General features: G+C 40.3%; 1 protein-coding gene across 1 annotated transcript in view; it reads left to right on the top strand.

Annotated features, from left to right (window-relative positions):
- LOC306762869 (protocadherin-1-like) overlaps positions 1–24,923 on the top strand; it is a gene marked incomplete at its 3' end in the record, with an annotated part of 221,951 nt that overhangs the window by 9,096 nt on the left and 187,932 nt on the right. Inside the window, exons 2-3 of the mRNA XM_079249505.1 lie at positions 7,126–7,957; positions 12,378–14,561. Coding sequence (XP_079105631.1) covers positions 7,148–7,957; positions 12,378–14,561 — 2,994 coding nt within the window. The 5' untranslated portion in view covers positions 7,126–7,147. The remainder of the gene's footprint in view (positions 1–7,125; positions 7,958–12,377; positions 14,562–24,923) is intronic.

Raw genomic sequence — 24,923 nt, 5'->3', positions numbered from 1 at the left:
GTTGTTGTCTGAACACACCCCCTCACTCTCTCCCTTTGTCATCGCCATTGTAAGCCTTTGTCTCTCTCCCGGTCCAGCAGCAGACGCAGCGGCTGTGAGCATCAAACACTCGCTGGCTTGTCCTTACACATGGAAATGTTGCTGGGCTTCCTGCTGCTCTTTGTGCCCAAACACACACACACACACACACACACACAGAGAGAGGCTGCGCTGGTGAGAAAGTTTGAGTCTGTGGGAAAAAGAACAAGCTGGACAATCTCTCGCTCCCCGAGGAGACGCACATCTGCACACGCTACATGTGAACCAACATGCTAACACCAATCCAAGCACATGGACAAACAGGAAGTCGCCGATGTTTTCTCTTCACATTTTGACCTTTTTTTTTCTTTTTAAACATCCAACTTTTCTCATGACCCAAGATGTTGGTTTTTTTTTTTTTTTTTTGTTTTGTTTTTTTTTTTAAACTTTCCTGGTTGGATGCTGGAAAAACAAAGTCGGCTGATGTTACCTGAGGCGTCGAGCTGCACAAACCAAACTCACCTGCACTTTGTGTTGAAACAGGAATAAATCGTTGGAAATGCAGACTCCCGTTTCTATTTATATCGCACATGAGTTCAAGCTCCGCAAGCTGCTGGAAAACATCAGCTCGCTTGTATCTCACGTCGCTGAGTTTATTTCAGTGTCTGGAAGTGAAAACAGCAACAAGCATAAGGTTCAGATGTCAGGAAAGATTAAGATTCAGTGGAAAGCTGCAATTGTTCCACTGGATGTGGGTCACATACAAGTTTTTAATATTTCCATGTAGATTTTACTCAATATTTTAACTCATACTTCTAGATTTTTTCATTCTTTTGAATTTGTTTGCAAAGTAAAAAAAATGGAATCACTGTTATTGTTGAAGTTGGCTTCAAATTTCCCGACAGGTCTCTGTTTTGTGTAAGGAGATTTTTTGCCAAACTTAGGTTTTATTTTATTTCTTGCACAGTTTTGCTGCTTTCTCTCTAAATGTACAACAAGAAAAAGCTAGAACAGCATTAGTTTAGTCTATAACAGATCTCTGGTCACGTCTGACCAGATCATTTTCCTCCTCCGCGCTTTTATGCCATCATCAAGTGTTTTTAGCTCAACATCTGAGCCAAAGAAAGAGAAAATAAATGCTAGATCTTATTTTCAGAGGTTTTTGCTGCAGCTTTTCAGATTTGTGTGACACAAAACATTCTCCTGATTACAACTGTGCTTTAAGTCCAACTAGAAAATCACTCTGAGAGCACTGGACGCCACCAAGCAGCTCATTTCCACCCACACTGGTTTCCAGATGATGTTTTAGTCCTACATTCATCTTACATGGATACACTAATAGATCCCACAGTGTCTTGGCTATATTGTCGTATTCGTTGCATATTTATTTCTTAATTTGTTCTTTTGCAGTGATGGGAATTCCAAAAATCTTTTTATTTTGCTTTTTCTGGGTTGTATTATCTAGAATTTCACTTAAATCCAGATCCATATTTTGTATATATTGTAAAACCAGTCAGGAACTTCTGCTTGATCTTTTGACCAAGTATCCTGGGTATTTTTTAAAGTATTTTATGCATCCATCCATTTTCTTAACAACCTATATGTCAATGTGCTGTTACACCATAACATCACACCCTGGCTCTACGAACATCAACACACACACGGGACAGATACATTAATCTGATGCTACATGTTTATTCAAAATACATTATCTCGTTGCCAGCCTCTACTGAATACAATAATAGCTTTTAGGGCTGTGACGATATGCTTTTGTCCCAATTCGATTCGATTTTTTTGGATGCCGATTCGATTTAAATTGCGATTCTCACAATTTTTCGATATTGCTCATTTTTGTAGATTAAAAACCAACAAAATGTATAAAACTTTTTTTTGCTCATCATTTTTCTTGATTTCAACTGCGAAAAGCAACACGGTAGCCAGATCATCATTCTGCTGCTATCATGCCCAAGAAGACAAGTTAAAAGATCAATAAAAACAATAAAAATGACAAACATTTTGTAATGGACTAGGAATATGGAGTCTATTCCAGCAAACATTAGGTGAAGAGCAGGTACACCCTGGACAAGTCCATCGCACTCACTCCAAGGGACAATTTAGTTACCAACTAACCTAACATGCATGTTTGTACGGAGGGAGGAAGCCGGAGAGAACCCACAAACTCCAGACAGAAAGGCCACTGTGCAAACCTCCTCCTAACCGAGGCTCGAACCAGCAACCTTCTTGCTGCGCAGTGCTAACCACCACGCCACCGTACAGCCGTTTTATCCGTATTGATTGAAAAGGACCCAATTTCGCAATGATAAAGAATCTTTACATCCTTAAATCCAGATGGCGATCCGTTAGATGCATTCTCAGCAAAAAGGACATACTAATCAGTCCAGTTGTATTGAATGACATTGCTCACATACAGGACAGACAGACAGATAGACCCTGAGAAAAACATGGCAACATCGTTGGCGGTGGTGATGAAACTTTCCACTCAAAGAAACCAAACAGGAATCCAGAGTGGAGCAAAGTTACACTTTCACCACTACTGCTTTTTCCCACACTGTCTCCATGGTTGGCATGTTTGTAAGTCGTACCAGTTGAAGAACTGCTGGGACGTTTTCGTACCTTTCTTTGATGTGCAGTCCAGTTTCATGAATCTACAGTATTATTACTGCATAGCAACATGAGCCTTAAACTGAGGCATGTCTGAATGCTGTCACCTTAACAGATTGGGAGAAAAAAGTGTTCCTGTTTATTATCTTGTGTTTAAAAGGACATCAGAGTTCCTTAATCTGTCCTCCATACAGTTTCTCTTCAGTCAGATGAAGAAATGATCCAAATGTACAGTTAGAGGAATAAAACTGCACAAAACAAGAGAGGAAAACTAAAGATCTGAATGTTGAGCTCCCAAATCTCCTGGATGTGTTTTGATTTCATGAAAATTTGTCATTCAGCTTCCGGTTTCTGTTCACCTGCTGGCAAAACATGAGATCACTGCTGCTGTGTGTCCAGGAAAAACAGCCGCAGTCTGACGTTTCACATAGAAACTCGCAGGCAGCCTGCCACATCTGCAACTTTTCCTGAATTCAAAATCAGATCAATTTAATGTAGAAGTGATAAATCCAAACATCAGTTTACGTTCACGTGTCGGTACGACTGTGGTGTGTTTGGGTTTCGTGCTGCTGGACTCGTGTGTGTCTAAGACAGGCCGGACATCCGCTGGGACAGTTGTTTTAGCTCCGTTTCCATGGTTACGTGTGAAATGCCATGGGGTCAGAGGGCATAGGATAGCAGTGTGGGGTATTTTGCAGCTCTACAAAAAAATGTGAGAAAAGAAAAACACACAATTTACCTATGTATACACACACACACACACACACACACACAAATCTCATGCACATTTACACCCCTCATTTACACACACACACACACATTTACAGTCTTCTGGGGGTAATTAAGTGTTTGTGTGACCCAGCAGGCAGTGGAGCATCCAGCACAGAGGAAGATGGCAACAACAGCATCAAACATTCGCTTTTAGCTGCACAGTTGCTGTTTTTCTCCGTTTTATGGCCTTTTAGCTGCAGCAGCTGTTTCCGCCTCGTACCACCTGATCCTTCACTTCGTCTTCTCTGAGCAAACTGTTGCTGTCTGCTCCTGTTGATGGCACATCAACATCATCATAGTGGTAATCTGGCTTTTGAAAAGCAGCTTATAGAAGATTTTGTCTGCAGTTTTATGCACTGAAAGAAGGGAGGTCATTTCCATGTGTTGTAAACAGATCTACTGGATGATATTGCTTCTGCCCAGCAAGCCCAATAGTCAAATCACACACGAGCAACGTCGAGCGAGCAGGAGGAATGCTCTCCAATATTAAGATATGTGGAAAATTTGAATAGGTATCATATTCCTATGTCCAATAAGCATATTTTATGCAGACTTCAGGACCTTTGGAAGCGCTGGGCTACATTTATAACTTTATTTACATGCAAGTTCACTGAGCAAAATGAGTCAGAAAGAGAACGATGCTAACCAGAAACTAGTGCTCTGTTTGCAGCTGTTGCCACAACAGAAGGCAACATGACCTGATTTGTTTATTCTTAATTTGGTTTTTATTAGTCAGCTGCTGTTTTACACTAAATCTAAGTCATGATCCTTTTGTTACATTTTATAAAATTATGCAAGACATTAGTCAGAATTTTTCCGCATCACCATAAATCTCATGCTGGTTGATATCATTCCTCTGGTACTTGATAAGTTTTATTCTCAGTGTGTGTGTGTGTGTGTGTGTGTGTGTTGGGGTGAGCAAAAGATGCGCTGGAATGTGTTGTTAGTTTATTAATGTGGCTGTTGTGTTGTGAGAAAAACTTGCTACAACAGGAACATCAGGCTTTGGTTCGTCACAAGATAACTTCATCTTCCTTCTGTCTGTGAATGACTGTAGAGACCTAATGGGCTCAGGAAGTACAAGCCTTTACTCTCACACACACACACACACTGGCTATTTGCATTAGTGTTGCAATGCTTAGGGAGTGAGAGGAAGGATGTCATCTATACTTCCTGCTCCTCTCCGTGAGTGTTTCCAAATCAAGGATAAGAGCAGGATAAAATAAAAAGATTAACCTTGTTGGTCTGCAGCAGAGAAACTCCTCCAGCACTAAACAGTGTCTGTGTGTCTGAGATGATTTACTGCCAAGAAAAAAAAAAGCGTGTGGACACAAAGGGAAGAAAGAAAAAAAAGAGGGGAGGTGAAGAAGAAAGAGCTGATAGCAGGAAGAATCTGGCTGAGACGTGGCGTTGTGAACGGCAGGTGAAAAAGTCAGTCTGAGAGTAAAAACATTGACACTGAAAAGCAGAGACGGCATTCAGCCAGGAAGCTGCGAGGTTAGAGGGAGAAACCAACAGCGTTCTCACCTCAAGGCCTGAACTTGTCTTGTATGGAGCATTGTAAAAGTAAAGTCTTAATTTTGACTGTTATCTTTGCTCTGCATAAGCGCTGCTGTTCCCCATGCAGGCTGTAAGAGACAGATATGCTGCAGCAGATGTAGTTTAGCCAACGCTGAAAGGTTTGCAGTGCTTTAAGGCCTGATCCTAATCTTGGCTCCCTGTATTAAGGAGTAGTGGTCATTAAGTGATCCTAATAACCTTAAAAGCTCAGGTTGAAGGAATAGATGACCACTTCACCTTGGACCTGGCCAAACGGAGGAAATGGAATACAGCCAAGTTTTAGGGAACTTTTCTGTAAGAAACTACAAAGTTCTAGCAGACTTTAGGATTTTTCTTAAGTCTAATGGTGCTTTCACACTGCTGCTGCTTGGTCCTCAGTTAAGGAACCCACAGACTCTGGTGTGGACTAAAGAAGCAAACTATGGCTGGCTTGAAAATCCGAGGTAATTTGCAAGAAACCCTGGTGCAGCTTACACATTGTGCGCCAGCATGCTGGGTAGTTTGCTGCTGGTCCTACTGGACAGATTCTAGAGAAAAACATTGTAAAATTAAAGTATAAACAGAAACCCTCAGACTGCATAAATGTTTTGTTGCTTCAGCTTTTACTTGCAGTGAAAGGAGTCTTTTCTGGTCCAGGTGAACCATTTTCTCTCTTGTTGTCAGGGGTGGTATTGGGGAATATCGCCCCTAGTGAGCAGTTGTTAATGCACGCCATTGTTCAGGTGCTTTGGTCCAGTTAAGTAAAGTGCAGCGTGGCTTCACAACACGTCTGATTCTTTGTGGATGCTGGATTCAATTTAAACAAATTATTCAATCCATAAAGGAGACTGACTGTGAGATGACCTAGATACACTAGAAAGGATTTTACTTTTTTAGTTTTTTTTTTTTCTTTGTTTGTTTTTCAGGGACTTTTGGAAAGAGGGAAAAAAATTATTTCTCCCTTTAAATATAGTTTTAGTGTTAAAGGTATTATGTCACCAAGTTCCAAATCATTAAAAAGGCAAGGAAAACATAACGTAAAATCTCAATATCGTAGCTTCAAAATGACTCAAACATCACCTACTTGTTCAAACCAGGTTTAAGGTAGACCTGTTGCAATAAGCAACAAGTCAGTTGATCGCACGAAAAAAAAAATATGTGTGCAATAAGTTTGCTGGACGCAATAATTTTCATTTGTGTTTCTTTTCTCGTGCCATGTTTGTTTTAAGACATATTAACTAAACACGGCAGTGCAACAAATATTTATTTGCACTTAAAACACAACCATCAACTGCAGTTTTCCCAGCTGGGAATAAAATAAAGACCTTGACAAACAGGCTATCTCCATTTTCCCGACAGTCTATGATCACTGCTGTGTTTAACTGACTGATTAAACACAAACAGGACAGTGGAACATGGTGTGCACTCAAACAACGTGGTTGGTAAAGCCATTTGATATTATTAAAAAGGCGACATTTTGAAAAGTGTTGCAAACATTTCACAGCCAGGATGAATTATCTGGATGAACATACATGTTACAAACGGCATTTCCACAACTTTACAATGACATGAAAAATGACATACTGAAGGCGAAGACATTTGATTTTACCATTCCACCTCTGGTCCAAACATGTCCCCTTATATGAGCTTTACCATAGTTTGTATAACTGCTGCCTGGACCCTGAACTCCAAGTGTTTAGAGTCCATATGTTCCAGATAACCACTTTGCCAAAACCCCAGGAGAAATCCTAATCTGTTTTAGCAGACTGGGGACTGAATCAGCATAACCTAGTCTGCACATCGAGCTAAGTGTTCTTTAGAAACTAAAGTATATTGATCTTTGAAAGGGTGTACTAGTATTATTATGACAATATTGTTATTTTAGCTGAAAATGGTCTCAAAATGACAACAATAATCGCTCAGCGCAATATTAATATCTATTGCAATCATTTCTAAGACAATTAATCGCATTGCAAAATTTGTTAATGTGACGGGCCTAGTCCTAGTTTGAGGTGAAACCTGATGTCAAAGAATCAGGTTTTATATATATATATATATATATATATATATATATATATATATATATATATATATATATATATATATATATATAGTGTGGGCATCTGGTGCTGTGACGTGGGCTCACCATGGTTTTTTCTGTCTTTTCTTTTACAGAACGGTGTTGCTTAACATAGACATGGCGCTGCCAAGGTGGGAATTTTTGCTGCTCCTGGCTGTCGCCCTGATGGTTCCTTGCAGCTCTGCGCCCACGGACATCCTCTATCGTGTTCTTGAGGAACAGCCACCTAACACGCTGATCGGCAGCCTAGCGGCAGACCAGGGCCTGCCCGACACCGGACATCTCTACAAGCTGGAGGTGGGCTCGCCATACCTTAGGGTGGATGGCAAGACTGGTGATATCTACACTACCGAGATCCCCATCGACCGCGAGACGTTGCGAGACTGCCGTAACCTGTTTGAAGATGATAAATGCCTCCTAGAATTTGAGGTGTCAATCACTGACATGGTGAAGGGGATTGGCATGGGGCCACGGCTGATCGAAGGTCTTATCGAAGTGCTAGACATCAACGACAACACGCCACAGTTCTCCTCACCCATTCTTAGCCTGGCCATTCCCGAGAACACGCACATCGGCGCCCTCTTCTCCATCCCCATGGCAGGCGACAGGGACTCAGGCAACAACGGTGTGGCCGAGTACACTCTGACCACCGGGCCAGATGCTGATTTGCTCTTCAGCTTGCAGGTCGCTGTGGACTCGGGGGAAAAGCTGCCACAGCTGGTCGTCATGGGCAATCTGGACCGTGAGAAGAAGGATTCGTATGATATGAACATTCGGGTCGTGGATGGAGGAAAGCCACCGAGGGCTAGCAGCGCCTTGCTGCGAGTCACTGTGACTGACCAGAACGACAATGCACCAAAATTTGAGAGAAGTCACTATGAGGCAGAACTACCGGAGAACAGTCCGCTGGGTCACTCTGTGCTCCAGGTCAGTACATCTTCACACACACCATCAGTTTCACTGTCAATTAAGCTAGCAGTTCTGTTGTTACGTACCAGGCTATTGGTTCAGGTGATTAGATAAAAAATGTCTTGTCTCAGGTCTGTAAAAACATGAAACATTTCACCCACTATAAACAACTTGTCTCATGTGTAGGATTAGCATCACACTTTTATTAAGAATCTTGTTATTAAACCAGGATTCAATTCAAAGTGTTTCTTGTCATATGCACAGTAAGGAAACAGCTTTCCCTCGTCAATGAAATTCCTACTTTGCCCTCCACATTGAATGCCTTAAAATAGCCATTTTGTTCACATTTTGCTAATGAAAAAAACAGGAAGATGGTAAATTGCCAGGTGGGATCATGCCTGAGCATCGCTGCTGCAGCTTTACGATCCGTATTTTTTAATCCAGTTTTATCTTTGCCAAACGCTGAAGCCCAATCTTTGGCCTTGTTGCCGATAAGTCTGAAAACTGCAGGACAACACTGCACACTGGCTGCACATAATATGCTGCTCAATTATCCGTACAGACAGATGGTGCGGTGGAGGTGAAGGAGGGCGTGGGATCACTGTGTGTAGTCACATATTAACCACTGATTCAACCTCACCTTTGAGCCCTCGGCCTCAGCACTTGTACGTGTTGTTGGTGTCAGCTGGCAGAGCAGGAAGACTCGGTTTGGCTCGGTGGTTCCGCTACATCCTGACAAACCCAGCTCACCGTGCCATCCTCCAGTTCTCGTATTCCCTCCCTCCCTGTGACTGCAGCACGACCAGCCAGTCTTCCAGCTCGATGTGCATGACTTAATCTGAGTCAGTCATGAGATTATCCACGGGGCTTATTGGTATTATTGCTATGGATGTGGCTCATTGCATTTCAGAGAGCCGCAGAATTCATTTCACTTAGCGTGCGCTTGAGGAGTGATGCTTTAGAGGCAGCGGGACAATGCTGACTGACGACCCTGACCTGCTTAAATTGTCCAACGGTTCTACTGACATGTATATCTCTGGCTTTTGACTCACTCTTTAAAGGGACATACTGCTGTGATGTGCAAATTTCCCTCCATTCAACGAATCTCATATGTTTCTTTTCCAGCAGTCACAAATTACTATTTATTTATCAAATTATTCTTGGGGGAGTGTTGATTAAAACTCCCATTGAACAATATCAGATCAGTTAATAACTAAAAGTACATTTATTAAGTTATAAAAATACAGTACATATAGAAAAAAAGTGAGTGTCCAGTAAAGGAGAAACATTTTTTTTTGTAGAAACAGAAATCAGTCGAGCTTTTCTTCTGTTTGATAAGCCTAGTCTGCTTTGATTTATCATCTGTAGCCATTTGACCAATCACAGCGTACACCACCCCCTCTTTCATGTCATCTGTGCTGTTTTTAAAAAAAATAGAAAGTATTTTATCAGTCCTAGAACTAGCATGTGCCTCCAAGGGCAGGATAAATTCAACTTCAAAAGTTGCTCTTGCATCTGATTGGCTGCTTTTAAAGCATGTGACACAACCTCTTTAAACAGACCCCAACTTTTTCAAACCAGAAAATGGAAAAGAACATTTTTATAGGCTCCAACTACTCATTATATATCTAATTAATGCTTTCACTCCTCCTTATGTGTAGGTTTTCATCATTTCAAAGAACAAAGCATGTTAAAGAATATTGACAGAAATCCTTCCCTAATAACTAGAAGCTTAATTTCTATTAAAGATGGATAAAAAGATTTATTGCCTCAACAGAATGCTGATTAATAATTGAAAAAGCAGCAGCCAAAATGATTTGAAGAGTTCACACTGATCTTCCATGTAATTACAATATAATCTAGTCAACATTTAACAAGATACAATGCAAACAATGACGGCTTATATCCGGCAAATTGTCTTTAGGATTCTCTTATAGCTTTCTGGTCGTAGAGACACAAATCTAAAAACAGATTTCATTTCAAATGTATATTATTACTGATTTATTATAAGTTGACTAAGACCTGCAGTAATTTTGGTCATTTAAGATACTAGTTGGTCAGTAGGTAATTGTTAACCAGGAGATAAGGAGTGTTTATATTTGCTGTATGCCTGCACAGAGTAGCCTTGGAGGGCAGCCAGCGTGGCCGTGGCCTCATCATGGTGGCCCTGTGCCCGAGGAGCTCAACTGTTCAATACACAATTCTCAGAGGCTGTCAATAATTCACCACTGTTTGGTGATATCTGCTGCTTAAAGCCACACCGGAGGAAAGGAAATCAATGTGCAGCAGAAATTATAATTTCACTTTCATGCTTTCTTTAACCTTGACTTCTCAGACTTAGATCAGTGACTCCCACGGTCACCCAGGGGGTGCCGGTCATTGTCTGTCACAACAGTGATCTTCTGCTGACAGGAAAGAAGATATTTATTATGTGGTAATGTAAACTGGGGTCTGTGATGGAAAAAAAACAAAAACAAAAAAAAACATTTTGGAGACACCTGAACCTCATTCACTTGCTAGATGTTAAGTTGATATATCCTGATAATTTCTAAACCTGGTTGTTAACTCAAAATTAAAACATTAGTTAAGTTAGTTAAAATATTGATTTTGCAATTGTTAAGAAAAGAGACCAAGATTTTTATTATAATTGTACTCGGAATCAGATAATCATCTATAGAAGAACTGACAAGGCCAAACTAGAAACATTTTAGCACAAAGACCAAGCTAAGCAAGCTGAGCTCCATTAAACAGTAAAAAATAAAAAAATCTCACAACTGTAAATTAGCATAAATTATCTAAAATAAATGCTAAGATAACTAGGATATTATTTATTTATTTATTTATTTGATGGTCAAAAAAAAAAAAAAGTTAGCCTAAGACATAGCCTAAGCCAAGCTAATGTAACTTGTTTGATTGATACAAAATGTTAAATCAGCTATAATTTTGGTATACGTTGCAAAAATAAGTTCAATTTTGTCCAGAAGACATCTAAGCTAGCAATAGATCTTTTAATTAATCCAAAAATTAAATAAATAAATATATTTGTTTACAGCAAAGACTGTGCTGAGCCAGATCTGTCCAGGCCTGAGATACCTAAATCAAATCTAAGTATAATGAAATCAGCCCAATAAATGTAAAAACCTTAGTTTGTGACATTCATTCCTCTTGCTCAATAAGTAAATTGTCTAAAGCCACATCTATTGTGAGTGTTTGTAACAAAATCCTAAAGACCACACTTTGGTCAAAATTAAGCAAAGCTAACATCTCTGTAGCTTCATAATTCTTCCACTCAGGACAGCGGTAAAAAAAGAAATGCATAAATAAATGGAACAAGAACTTGTACAAAATGTTTGAGCTTGGCTGTAAAACATGCCTCACTGCTTTAAGTATCCGTGTCCTTGGCCCAAAGATGAATTTTATTGTTTGTTTTAAAAGACTAAAATTATCCCATCCCATTGGCAGATTTCTTTTTTCTTGTTTTTAAGGACTTTTTAGGAGATTATTTTGCTGAGTGCAAACTTGGCTCAGATTCACTATGGTTAAAAGGAATAATGGCTTTAAAATTTTAAAACCCTAATTACATTACTGCAAGCCCCAGGTGAAGGCTACAAGAATGCTGAACCAGCAGCACCTGAGACATTTACATCAGCTGTTCAATATCTACTTCATTTGACCTACATTTTTAACAGCAGCCGTGGCATTGAATGAATCCAATTAAAAAGCATTATGTGCAAATATAGGCATCCTAACGAGCACAACCTAAGTGATATTTTGCTGACTGCTGGTACCCCCTAATTGACTAATTACTTCCATTTACTTTGGGTTTGCACATATGAAACTGGATTGTGGCTGATGTTGCTCTGTCCTCTCTGGTTTCCTAATGGGCCCAGAGGAGCCAGGGCTTTTCTGATAATGAGAGGAACATTAACATTCACTCATCTGCCCATTAGATACCAATGACCCGCTGCACAACTGTTAGATGTTGTCGTGTGGGTGTGTGTACCCAGCTTTGATCTTCTAATAGATTTCACACGCAGCAGAAGCCTCCACCCCCTCAGCAAAACATACAGGGCTTTGTAGTGTTGCACCGGTAATGGTCATGATACTTTGTAAGCCGAAGAAGCTAAATGATCATTAAAATGTCACTAAGACTGTAATGACTGGGTTGTTCAGGCTTACTGTGATGTCTGACTTTAATCAAAATTAGATACAAATTTAAACTTGAGTGTAATTGTCTGATAATCACAGATGAAAGCATCGCAGATATAATGGAAACTTCATTATTTCGCACTTATTTTTTATAATTGGTCATGACTCATGGGTATGAATTGTAAATTGTAAACCTTACCATGCAATTTCTGAAAAACTTTGACAAATATGTTGTTCTTCTAAATCAGTATTTTAAGAAAAATATAACCCTCTTTTCTGTCTGTTTCAGGTAAGAGCCACTGATGCTGACACTGGCACAAACGGAGAGATAGACTACAGCCTCCATCAGGCGTCTGATGCTGTTCAGAGACTTCTGCGCATCGACCGCTCCACAGGGATCATTTATGTCAAAGGTCTGGTGGACAGAGAGGAAGAAAGCTTCCTCAAATTCTATGTGGTCGCCCGAGATCGTGGACCCAATTCAAAGAGTTCCAAGGTCGTGGTGACTATCACCGTTAAGGATCAAAATGACAATGCCCCATCTATTGAGATCCGTGGTATTGGTTTGGTAACACACCAGGATGGTGTGGCCAACATCTCCGAGGATATGCCGATTGGAACACCAGTAGCCCTGGTTCAGGTGTCAGACCGTGACGAGGGGGAGAATGCTGTAGTGACCTGTGTTGTAGCTGGAGATGTTCCATTTCAGCTCCGACCTGCAAGAGAGTCTGCCAGTGATCGGAAGAGAAAATACTTCCTACAGACAACAACCTTGCTGGATTATGAACGTGTTAAGGATTACAGAATTGAAATAGTTGCTGTGGATTCTGGGAACCCAGCTCTGTCCAGCACAAACTCCCTCAAAGTGCAAGTTACGGACATGAATGACAACACACCAGTCTTTTCTCCCACTTTGTTTGAGGTGGATTTTCCAGAGGGCAACCAGCCAGGCGACAAAGTGCTTGATGTTTTTGCTACAGATGCAGACAGTGGCACTAATGCAGAACTGACTTACAGCATCATAGAGCTGTCTGCTACCAGTCTCTTTGAAATTGATGCCAACACTGGAGAGGTTAGTGTGAAAAACCTGTTAGATCGTGAGGAAACAGAACGTTATGAGTTCCATGTGGCTGCAGCAGACAAAGGTTTACCAAGTAAAACAGGCACAGCTACAGTTGTAGTTAACGTTCTGGACCGCAATGACAATGACCCTAAGTTTACGCTGAATGACTATAGCCTTTCTGTCAATGAGAACATGCCACCATTGAGTCCTGTTGGTGTAGTGACTGTCAGTGATGCTGATAAAGGTGAAAACTCCCAGGTAAGACTGTTTGTGGAACCGGACAATGGCAAGTTCGTCATCCAGAACGGCACAGGGACTATCCTGTCAAGCATTTCCTTTGACCGTGAAAAGGAGAGCACATACAGCTTTCGTCTGAAAGCTGTGGATGCTGGCGACCCACCTAGATCCTCATATGTAGGAGTAACTATCAATGTTCTAGATGAAAATGATAATGCCCCCTATGTCACCAAACCGGCTAACTCCTCCTACACATACCTAACACCTTTCACCCCACCAGAAACGCGTGTGGAGGTGGTTGAAGCTGAGGATATTGACCAAGGAACAAATGCTGAGCTGTATTACTCTATCACTGGTGGTAATCCCTATGGCCTGTTCCAAATTTCCTCAACCAGTGGGGAGATAACACTGGCCCAAGAATTTACTGGCAAGCACAATGGGCTACACCGACTCGTAGTGAAGGTTAGTGATAAAGGCAAACCTCCTCGCCACACCACTGCTTTAGTCCATGTTTTTGTGAACGAAACCAAATCTAATGTCTCCCTCATTGAGGCGCTGGTTGGTCACAGTCTCTACACACCTCTGGACAGGGACATTGCAGGAGATCCAAACTATGCCCTTGCTCAGCGGAGTAATATTCTGTATGGCAGCCTTGCAGGTATTGCTGGTGTCATTCTGGTCATTGTAGCTGTGGTGGTCATCAGATACCGGCTACAGAAAGATACCAAGAGTGGTTATCAAGCTGGCAAGAAGGAAAGTAAAGACCTGTATGCTCCCAAGCAGGGTCCTAAAAATGGCAAAGGGAAAAAGAGCAAGAAGGGCAAAGCTCCAAAACCAGCAAAACCACTGGAGGTGGATGAAGAGGCCAGTCTACAGAAAGGTCTGAAGTTTAACCTCATCAATGACAATGTCAACGACAGCCCCAGAATCCATCTGCCTCTTAACTACCAACCAGCAAGCCCTGATTTGGGCCGTCACTACAGGTCCAATTCCCCTCTGCCATCCATACAACTGCAGCCGCAGTCTCCATCTGCCTCCAAGAAGCATCAGGCCGTTCAGGACCTCCCAGCTACCAACACCTTTGTGGGGACTGGCGACAACAACTCCACGGGCTCTGACCAATATATGGATTACAGCTACAAGGCTAATCCAAACAAATACAGCAACAAACAGGTAGGAGACTACGCAAACACGGCAATGTACCCCAGGGAGATCTATTGGACCAATAAGGTGTGGTAGTCAAGCTGGGACTATTTGGCTGAGCCAATGTTCTTCCACCAAAGCTGCACTGATTCCCTTGCACAGCTACCATTTCCGAATGGCTTATATTCCTTTTAAGTTTTGGTTTTGTTATGTTCACCGTTTTTTCTGTTCAATTTTTGGTTTTTACCTCAACATGGAGACCACAAAATGCACAATATGAAGGATCACTTGAGGGATCGACCAGACATGGGCTTACCAATATCTTTCAGTTAATATGTGGTGACAGAAATGTCCCAAAATGGACATTTTGGATTATTGAGATGCATTTGCCGTTTGTGATTCTCAGCCATTTCTCTAAATGTTTAATTTTGTAAGTATTTAATGAAGAGTATCTTCTAAATCGCCGAATAAGAAGTTTTATTTTCAAGAACAATTCAAATTCAAGAGTAATGGATATACTATACTGCTGATATTGGAAATCCCATTTGGGTCTACCCTTAGCTTTTTATGTTTTTCATTTATTTTACTTGTTTAGTTTTGTCTTTCCATGAAAGTTTGAATGAAGGAGGCTGACAGTTTTTCGTTTTTATCACAAGTGTATTGCATCTGGAGTTCTTTGTGTGGCCATAGACAAATTCATGCCGATATCCTCATTAAGTATGATTGTGATTTTCTTTTCCCTCTTTTTTTTCTGAGAAGCTGGCTCTTTATGGCCGGATCAGCTTGTTGAAGTGTGACAAAGAGTTGCTGTGAATTCCTGAGTTTTTTGTATCCCCTTTTTATAATTGTTTCTTGGCTGTCTTTGGCCAGGAACTACACTGGCTGAGCAGCACTTTAGAATGTTTTCCATCGAGTTCGAACCAATTTAAGGTCATTTCAGCTCAGTCAGGGAGCCAAGCAGTGAAAAAGGAAAAAGAAAGGGAATAAGGATGGCGGGGGTGTGAGGTTGAAAAAAGCCACTACACTGTGAAGGAAAAGGTACACGAAGACTAAATACAACCATTTCTTAACCTCTGCACTTCTTGTCAGCTCAGCTGAAATACGACTTTTAATTTTGCCATGTTCCCAATCACTGGGGCTAAAAAGTAAATTGTTTGCACAGATTAATGGCAGGTTATTTTCCAGGCGCCCGCTTTCGCCTTCTTTTACCCACAGTGCCTTGCTCTATTCTATTTAATGTACAAAAGTGTGGTAGAAAGGGAGGGGGATCAGGGTGAGATGGGGGCCATTAACTGTGTGATTGTGACAAGCTTTGGTGCTAGATCAGCCGTTAACGTTGCTTCACTATGATGGACTTGGCGGCTATGAAAATGGAAAATGTCACGTGCACTGTAAAAAAAACAAACAAAAAAAAAAAACAAAAACAAAGGAAACTAGACAATCACATGAAGCTGTCGTAGCATGTTCAGACTGTACATACATGTTGGATGACGTGTCAAATATTTTGTTCTGTCTGTGCTTTTTCACCTGCTCTTTTTGTTGCAACATTATCGTGTGCTGTGTGTGAGCCTAACGACATGTCATTGTTCTTCCTGCTTTTCAAAGACTTGTGTTCACAATTTAAAAACCTGTACCAAAGAGTCTCTCTCTCACACACACACAAAAACACACACCTACACACCTGTGCTCTCATTGTCATTATCATCTTCCAGTATATAGCATGAATGAGGCTGACACAGAGGATCTGCTTTCCCCGTTTGCTCGGTCTAGCAGAGTTCCCGCCGGTGTTGGCAGCTTGGTGGTGCTCCTGCTGGGTTCACATTTAGCCTGTTAACACTTGAGCCCGCAGGCGTCACACTTCTCTCCAGTCAGATTTAAAGCCACATGGCTTCATATCTACTCTGCTCCATCACACACATTCTCAGTCATGTACTCTTTTACTTGGGGGGGGGGGGGGATATTTGTACAGTTTTTTTCTGATGTTTTTCTACAGTTAAAGCAGATTTTATTCCAATAAACTTGTTGCTAAAACGTTAAAGTGACGCTCTCTGTCCATTCACTGGGTTCTTGAGGTTTGGTGGGAAAAAAGCAGGAGCTGAGAGTGTTGGGAACACTGGAGTTAGAGGTACAGTATTCCATTTTCACTTCCATCCTTCACACATGGAGAGAAAATATGTTTGGCATAACATGTTTAGATGATTCTGCTGTTAGTTTTAAATAATTTTTTTTAAAGTCAAGAATAAGAAATCAAGTTTTTTTTTACTAAATCTTGAACATGCAGATTTGATTAGTTACATTTTTTATTTTGAGATTGAACATTTTCTCTCTTTAGCTTGTGTTTTGTTATTTAGATTCTTTATATTTAATTAATTTAATTAATTAATTTAATTTTTAAATTAATGAAAAATCAAGTAGAAGGTTTTATTATTAAATTTATAATTGATTGTTGGACCATAACTGAAAAAAAACAAGAAATTAACCAAATAACCAACAAGTCATGACAAATTAAAGCTTGTTACATACTTCACCAGAAGTGAGAACTTTGTTCTTGCTCTTGAGGCACCAAGAACAAGAAAAAATGTCTTTGTCTGGTTTGTTCATATTCCTCGAGAAGCTCCGTTTGCTGCAGGGCTGGGATCATATTTAACGAGAAATTTGACCATGGCAGGATGGGTTTTTATGTGTTTGAGTCTGCATGTTTACATGCTACATGTTAAAAAGATTTTCATACTTTCTCACAATCTTGATCAACTGTTTTATTAAAACAACACATTTAACTTTTAATCAGCAAAAATGTGACAGTGTATTAACCACACCCACCTCAAATGTCCAGCCAAGCTTCTCGGACCCCCACAAGAAAAAAGTACTGGGCCAGCAAGTCATGGACGTGTCTGAAGTGTCTTCAAACACGTCTGTGAGAACAAAATGACACCATTTTCTTCTTAGGGCCTCGAGGACAAGAACAAAGTTCTCACTCCTCACAAACTATGTAGCAGGATTTTCTCAATAGTTTCTGCAGATCCTTTCCATCAGAAGATGAACCCTCATGATCCAGAAGACCTAGCTGGCTTGCATCTCCAAACATTAGCAGGTGAAAATTCACAACCTACAAAAGCATCTTAAGGCCAGAAACAAGACCAGAAAATCTTCATGGCTGACTTCTGCTATGTATTAGTTACATTAGTCCAAATATTCTTCCATATTAGGTTATTTATTCTTCATTCATTTAGTCCGCATGTGTTTTTCTCTGTCACTCTACTGTTAAATTTAGATATATGACAAGTCAAAATAATTACAAAGAATGCAAAATAGAAAAAAAACAATACATATATTCATTGTTGACCAATAGTTTGGGGTACACTTACATAAAATCCAGTTTTGTTTGTGCATAGATGATGAAATTTACGGAGTTTCTCATTCATGAAGAGTTGTCATCAGGTATTGTGAATTGTCTCAAAACCTTTCAGTGAGTTTTAGTGAGTGCTAGCATGATAATATGCTAAATGAAGTGTTGAAAGCGTCTCTGGAGAGCATCACTGAGTGAGTCAGTCTGAAATGGAAAAAAAAAAAAATATATATATATATATATATATATATATATATATATATATATATATATATATATATATAAAAGCTCATCATGAAGCTTTCCAAATGCTGTCTTTTATTTATCTATATAAAGAGGTTTTTTTTTAATTTAACATGGCACACACACACTTGGCTGAACATCAGCCAAATATGTTTTCTCTCCATAAACACCTGAAGCCATTGTGTCCAAGTCTGTCACTTTAAAGCCACACCTGCCTACCTGCTGGCATGTGGCCTGTGTGCACACAAACCACAAACACACAATCTTTAGACTTTCAGACTTTGAACTTGCAGCACACGCCTCTAGTAGAGTGAGATCAAAACATAGCTGAACAGGTGCTCACTGAGGGGGGGGGAGCAGTCAGAGGTCAAATATTACCCAAGAACAAATATTTAGTGTTTTTGATTGAAGAGGTCAGAGGTTAATAAGACGGCCCTCTGCTCCTCCCCCTGTCTGGACACCACATTAACAGTCCACTGGCATACTTCTTGCTTTTACGCTGACCAGCTCGGCCGTTTCTATGGTAACACAGCGGCCTGTTCGTGTGTGTGTGTGTGTGTGTGTGTGTGTGTGTGTGTGCTGACTCATAGTACTGACTGACCTCCCTTGCCTTCATCTCCTGCTTCTTCCATCCAATCCAACACAATCCCTCCTTCTATGGAAAGCTCTGCCCTTTGGATGAGGGGTGTGTGTGTGTGCTTAAATGTGTGTTTAAGTGTGTTCGCTGCTTGTCATTCAGTTTATATAAGCTCTTAGCTGAGCATTTGTTCCGCGCTCCCACATACTGACAGATTTTATGCACTGTAACAGTCAGAGTTCTCCACTTCCGAGTCTCAAAGATTTCAGTGTCAGTTCGACGGGTATTCAGATTACTCACATTCACGGTTTTAGTCAGATATATATATGTGCTCTCAGGTAAATAATGACCGTAACGTGCAAAAGGGTGGATGAGAGATGAGAAAGATCTTCATTATGGTGTAGAGAGCAGTCTTGGCTAGTGTTGGATGTTGTCTGCTATCATGGTGCCCATCGGCTGTTTGGAGAGGAGCAGAAAGCTGCCACCTGTTTTCTCACCACTTCTTCCAGATCTGCATTTTTTTCCCTCTTTTTCCGCTCAGTTTGATGCAGGATCTGTTGCATGCAAGCGTTCATGTCTGCAGGCGGGCTGACAAACATCTTGGATGATAAGACTAGTTTGTCTGAGATCCACACTAGTGCATGTGGGACCCTGCTTTGTTTCTGAAACCCTCTTGTTTTTTGTGGTGTTTTTTTTATGAATTGGTGCAATACTTTTCATAAACTTCCTTAAACAATAACCAAGCTAAAAGAAGGTATGCTGAGGCATGTTTCAGATTTATAAATCACACAATCCACAAGTTATTTGAGGCAATGGTGCTCATAAGATGTTGAAGGAAGATGTTCCTGTTCAAGAATCTCTTCACATAATCTATTGTTTCATATTTTGGCAGGAGTTTTATTTTCCTGTGTCAAAACAGACAAATAAATAGGAAAGAGAATAGCAGGGATCTTTTTTGTTTAGTTCATTCTTGGCACAAAAAAACGCATTGGTTTTAGTGAGGTACACATTATGAGTGTGTCTCTAGGTTGTTTCTAGGTGTTTTCAATCACACTAACAGCAGAGAGATCATTGTTTTCTGTGCTTGATCTGCAGCAAGCAATCACTGCTACAAGTCCCACTCTATAACTCATTTCAATCGATATGATTGACTCCGTTGTTTTGCTTTTTGCTAACATGAGTGGTTGTCCCTGAGGTCACGCTCTCTGATGAAGGAGCCGGTGCTAGCTAGAACCAGACAGCAGCATTAACAGTGGACGTGAAAATGAAAGGCGGAATTGGGAGTAATCTTAGAGTGAATCAACATACTAGGAAAAATCAAAATGACAATATTTTCTCAACTGGCACTGAATCACGGTGATAATAAAAGTCAGCATCAGCATCACGATACGTTGCCTCGTCAGGAGACAAAATCAAAGCTGCCTGGTAGCTCAGAATGAGAAGAAGATCTTGAAGACTTGGGCTTCATAATTAATTTAAATTTTAGTGAGTCATACTATGGCTTAAATATGCACTTATCTGACCTTCATATGCAATTCTACAGATTTAGAAAGAGATTTTTTATCTCATAAAGATCAAAGGAATGAACCCTAAAGATTTTTAAATGTTTTTAGATAAAAACGAAACTAAAATTGACATAAAAGTAGAATTTCCCTCTGATATCACAAATGTTATGCAACTGCAGAGTCAAAAGGATGATGTGGACACATTTAGTCTGCTGTGGCGTAAATACCCAGTTTTATAATCATGTCGTCAACTGAACAGTACAAATATCACAAAATAAAGAAAAAAAATCTTTAAAGTCTGTTTCTAAACTGATTGTTTTGGATTCAAAACAATATTATAATGCAAATGAACATCATAAGGTGTGTGTGTGTGTGTGTGTGTGTGTGTGTTTGTGTTTGGGGTGGGGTGGGGTGTGGGGCTCTTATGGACACTTATGTACCAACCAATATCAAAATCGAACATTCACACTTGATGCGGCTTTAAAATAGACTCAGAGAAAAAGGAGTGATCATGATCACAAGAGCAGTTTTGTTTTTCTTATAAATTTCATAAAATAAACAAACAAACAACATCAACAAAAAAAGCAAAGACAAATCAATTTGTAAAAGTTTTAGTGATGGAGTTTAAAACACCGCTGAAAAAGGACAAACGGATTTGATTTCCTGTCTAACAAGGTTGTTTGTCGTTATAAAGTTGTCTTTATGTCTCAGTTGTTATGTGAATTTATTTAAAACTAAGTGATTAACATAAAAAACAACCTAAACAGCCATAAGTTGCAGAGACATGACAGAAGTCTTGGAAAGCACATTAACCTACAAGAACGGGCGACCTGTCCAGGTCGTACCCTGCCTCTCACCTCCTAATCGCTATGATTGGCTCAAGTCCGCCACGACCGTGAATTGGACCGAGAGGTATAGAAAATGGATAGATGGAACTTTACAAGGAAGCCTTTGGACAGAATGTACTGAATGGTCTTTGGATTTCTTTTATACATGAGATGAAATTTGCAAATACATATTACCACATCTCTCCCTCTACAGAGTGGTTTCAGAGCTATTTGATGTTCTGGGAAGCAGCTTTGATGAGTTATGCTTTAAACGAGAGAAGACCATAAAGGAAGAAAAAAAGACTTTTCAAGAGTGAGTGCTAGTAGAATTCCTTACAGTGACCAGGGGAAACATAAAAAGGTAAAAAAAAAAACATGACTTCATATGTCTTTATAAGTTTAGCTCCTGCTTGGAAATTTATTAGTATTGTTACATTTCTTATCAAACTCAAACATCTCTTATTCAAATTCAACTTCTTGATCTACATTGGAAAGCAGCTGTTTTTAATATGTTTTGACGTGATTTTTGTCATAACAGTCAAATGCATTTTATTACACATGATGTGCAGGATATATTAAGCTCCTAAAGGTGCCAACAAAGAAAAAAATTATTTTCAGTTGGTGCCATATGAAAGAAAAACCCGGTTCTGTCCACCTTCTCCCTTCAGTCCATTCGAAGGTTAGCTGTCAAACCAAAGCGCCTGGTAACAACTGGTCCACAGCCTAAAAATAATTCCCTATTTTTGATGTGTGGTCTGAAAAGACAAAAATTATCCTCTTCAACCACATCAGCGCCCTTTCCTAAATCTCCTCTTTCAGCCTGTCAGCTGTCATTATGATTATCCAGTAAAGCGACACACCCAGAAATTCACACACTGCACGACACCAATGAAAATCTGTTTTCCATTTCAGCAGACATGTTAATGTAATGGTAAACACTCCTAATCAGTTTGCTCAGCTCCAGTTACAGACCATTAAGTGATAAGTGTTTTAAAACAGGTGATTTTAATCACAAACGTGTGTCCCTGCAGTTTGACTGACAGAGGACTTCCTGTTTCTTTCTGCGGTTTCAGCTCTCTGTCAGGAAAAGAAACTGCCATGGCAGCCGTCAGCGGGGTGGCGAGTAACTTTTCATCCCCTGAAAATTACAGTAATTTCACAGCCGCTGCTAAGATATAGTTAGCAATCAGAGTCATAGTCAGATGCATCTGAGAGGAAGGCCTAAGTACAAATATTTCTACTATATGCATTGTGTTTTATACTTAACTTACATTAATTACATACATACACGCAAAATATCACACATATACAGAGCAACATCTCCATCTCAACCATGTCTGTTCAGCTTTGTTCATTGCAGCCGGTTTTAAGGCTTACATCTAACCACTGAACGCCTCGACTAATTACTTGCACCTAATAACCTTTGACAGATGATATTACTTTATGACAGAGATTTCCTTATGAAGTCAAGTCAAGAATGTTCTGAAAAGGCATCAAAAACGTTTCAAATCCCTTGGTGGGATCAAAACGAGTGATTACTTGGTTAGATGTCTGTAAATCACTTTAATTTAGCTTCTCCGTTAGCTTCTGCTAGGTTGCAGCTAACTTTAAAGGGGTGCTATTATGGTATTTTAAGTTTTCTGAGCTTTCTACAGTGTTACAGTGTTGAATCCTCATCAGACATGTGAACGGCACTGTTTTTTTTTATCACCTAAATGCATGTTTGAGTTTGAGTTCCAGCACTCAGTTCCAGTCGGTTTCCATGGCGACGAAAAACGCGTCGTTTTAGAGTTTTTTCTATTTGGAAATCCTTGTGACGTCCCGGGGGATAAGGTTCGGTGATTGGTTACCTTCTACTGGTTAACAAGGGCATGTACAAATACATCAGGCGGGTGGAAAACGTGGGATAAAGTTATTTCCAACGATGGCTGGTGAGTTTACCAAAGAGAGACATCCTGCTGCATTCGTTGCTGTGGGTTGCTGTTTTCCACTTCGTTTTCAGGGTCTGATTCAGGTTCCAACATGTAGGACTGTATGCTATCTGTTGACATTGTATTTTGTTTTTTTATTGAGTTCATATTAGCCTAATCCTTCTGTTTATGAGATGTTACAGTGACGGCGAAAGCAGTTGCGGTGCGCGCTCCCGATGTAGTGCAGTGGCGGGAGGCGGGGCTTAATGCGGAAGAGTCTCAATCCACTCGTTTTGCCCGCAGGCTGATCTGACAGCCTACGGAGAGGGTCGGTCTGAGGTAAATAAAGCGATTTGTGACAATAACTCGATCAATCCCAGCCCTTCTGGTCTCAGAAATAAAAATAAATTAGCCTGAAATGCACATAATAGTTCCACTTTAAGCTGTTTTAATCATCAACATGACGGTTGCTTAGCAGAAAGCAAAAAACAACACCTGAGTTCATTTTAACCTGAGCTGTTGTTTTAGCTTCACTCACCAGGGTGTCTTAGCCATCTTTCTGATGAAGACCACATAGACTGGACTCCTGTGAAGAATCTGATGGAGTGAAACAGCCGCAAGCAGTGGTTTGTTTACACCAAGCGCACACAGCAGCAATGCTATAAAAACACTCAAATGTGTTCTTTTAGCAGCAGAAACAATGCAGGATTTGCCATGAAAGGTCTAAATCCCAACTGCTTTTACTTATCCACACGCCAAAAAGTTCTAGACTCCCAAGATTGTCCCTGTTTTCATTTGCTTGGCCTTGTAGACGCTTGTCTGAAGCAGCAGACATGGGGGAACTGAACTGGCAGGTATTTTTCTAGGAGCTTAAATCTTCTTGGAAAACATATGATGATATATGCCATCACACCGTTCAGCATTCTTTTTTAGGTATCTCGTGTGAATCTCCAAACTGTGAAAATATGAATTTGGGTTGTTTAACTTTGTTCACAGGAAGGACAGGAGCTTGCAAAAATCTCATGGTTGAACTGAAGCAGTACTAGACCTGCAGGTTTATTCTCAAATACTCTGTTTGCAGCAAAGACTTGGTTCTGTTTCGCCTTTATGTAGTCTTTTTGTGTGCCTTGCACTGAACTGGCCAGCTCCAAAGTTCAAACCGTAGTGATGGCTAGCCAGCATTTTTCTCCATTCTTCTGTATAGAGACAAACGTTTCGAAGGCTTGAATAGGCAATACATAATATTTAAAGGTTTCTTTTGTAAAACCACCTTATGTAACAGGAGTGAGCAAGTGGAAAACGCTAAAATGAACAATCGAACCATAAATAGCATTTAATCATTTATTTGTATAAACACTCCATATATTACTTCAGTCTGTCTGGCTCAGCATTAGTTTGCCCGTCCAGCAATACACACCCCGAGGCGGATCCCCCGCTAAGTACACGGCAAAATTAACACACTGGAGACATTCTGATTTGCACGGCAACCCACTACATATCAACAGTCACTTAAGTATCATGCATCAAAGGTCGGGATCGGACTAACCAGTGCTGAGCACCCCGGAGATTAAAAAATTTTAAGGGGAGTGACTAAGAAAAACACAGAACAGACATAAAAGAAAAATAGTTAGTCCGCTCTTACAATCACCACGAATTGTGGCCGGAACACACAGCTGGAGCGGACTAACTTAAAACAAAACAAAAACTAAATCAAACAAAAGGACAGCAGGTAGCTGCGCATCACACTGTAGACAGAACAAAATAAAATTACTATAAAACAAAAACATTTTAATTTTACTTCCTTTAAAAAACCATAAAAGCACAGCGTACCTGCACCCTCGAATTCCCACACCCCGTTTCCTTCATCCAGCAGTCTGCCAGAGCCCAGCCCTATCATACAAAGCATGTCCACGCAATAGAAAATGTAACACACTAAAACCTATATTTACCAGATTACTGCTGAGGTCCATCACTGCCCCTAAAA

The sequence above is a fragment of the Telmatherina bonti genome, assembly GCF_933228915.1.
Source record: "Telmatherina bonti genome assembly, chromosome: 12".
NCBI classification, from domain to species: Eukaryota; Metazoa; Chordata; class Actinopteri; order Atheriniformes; family Telmatherinidae; genus Telmatherina; species Telmatherina bonti.
This window is presented reverse-complemented; position numbering and strand designations above follow the sequence as displayed.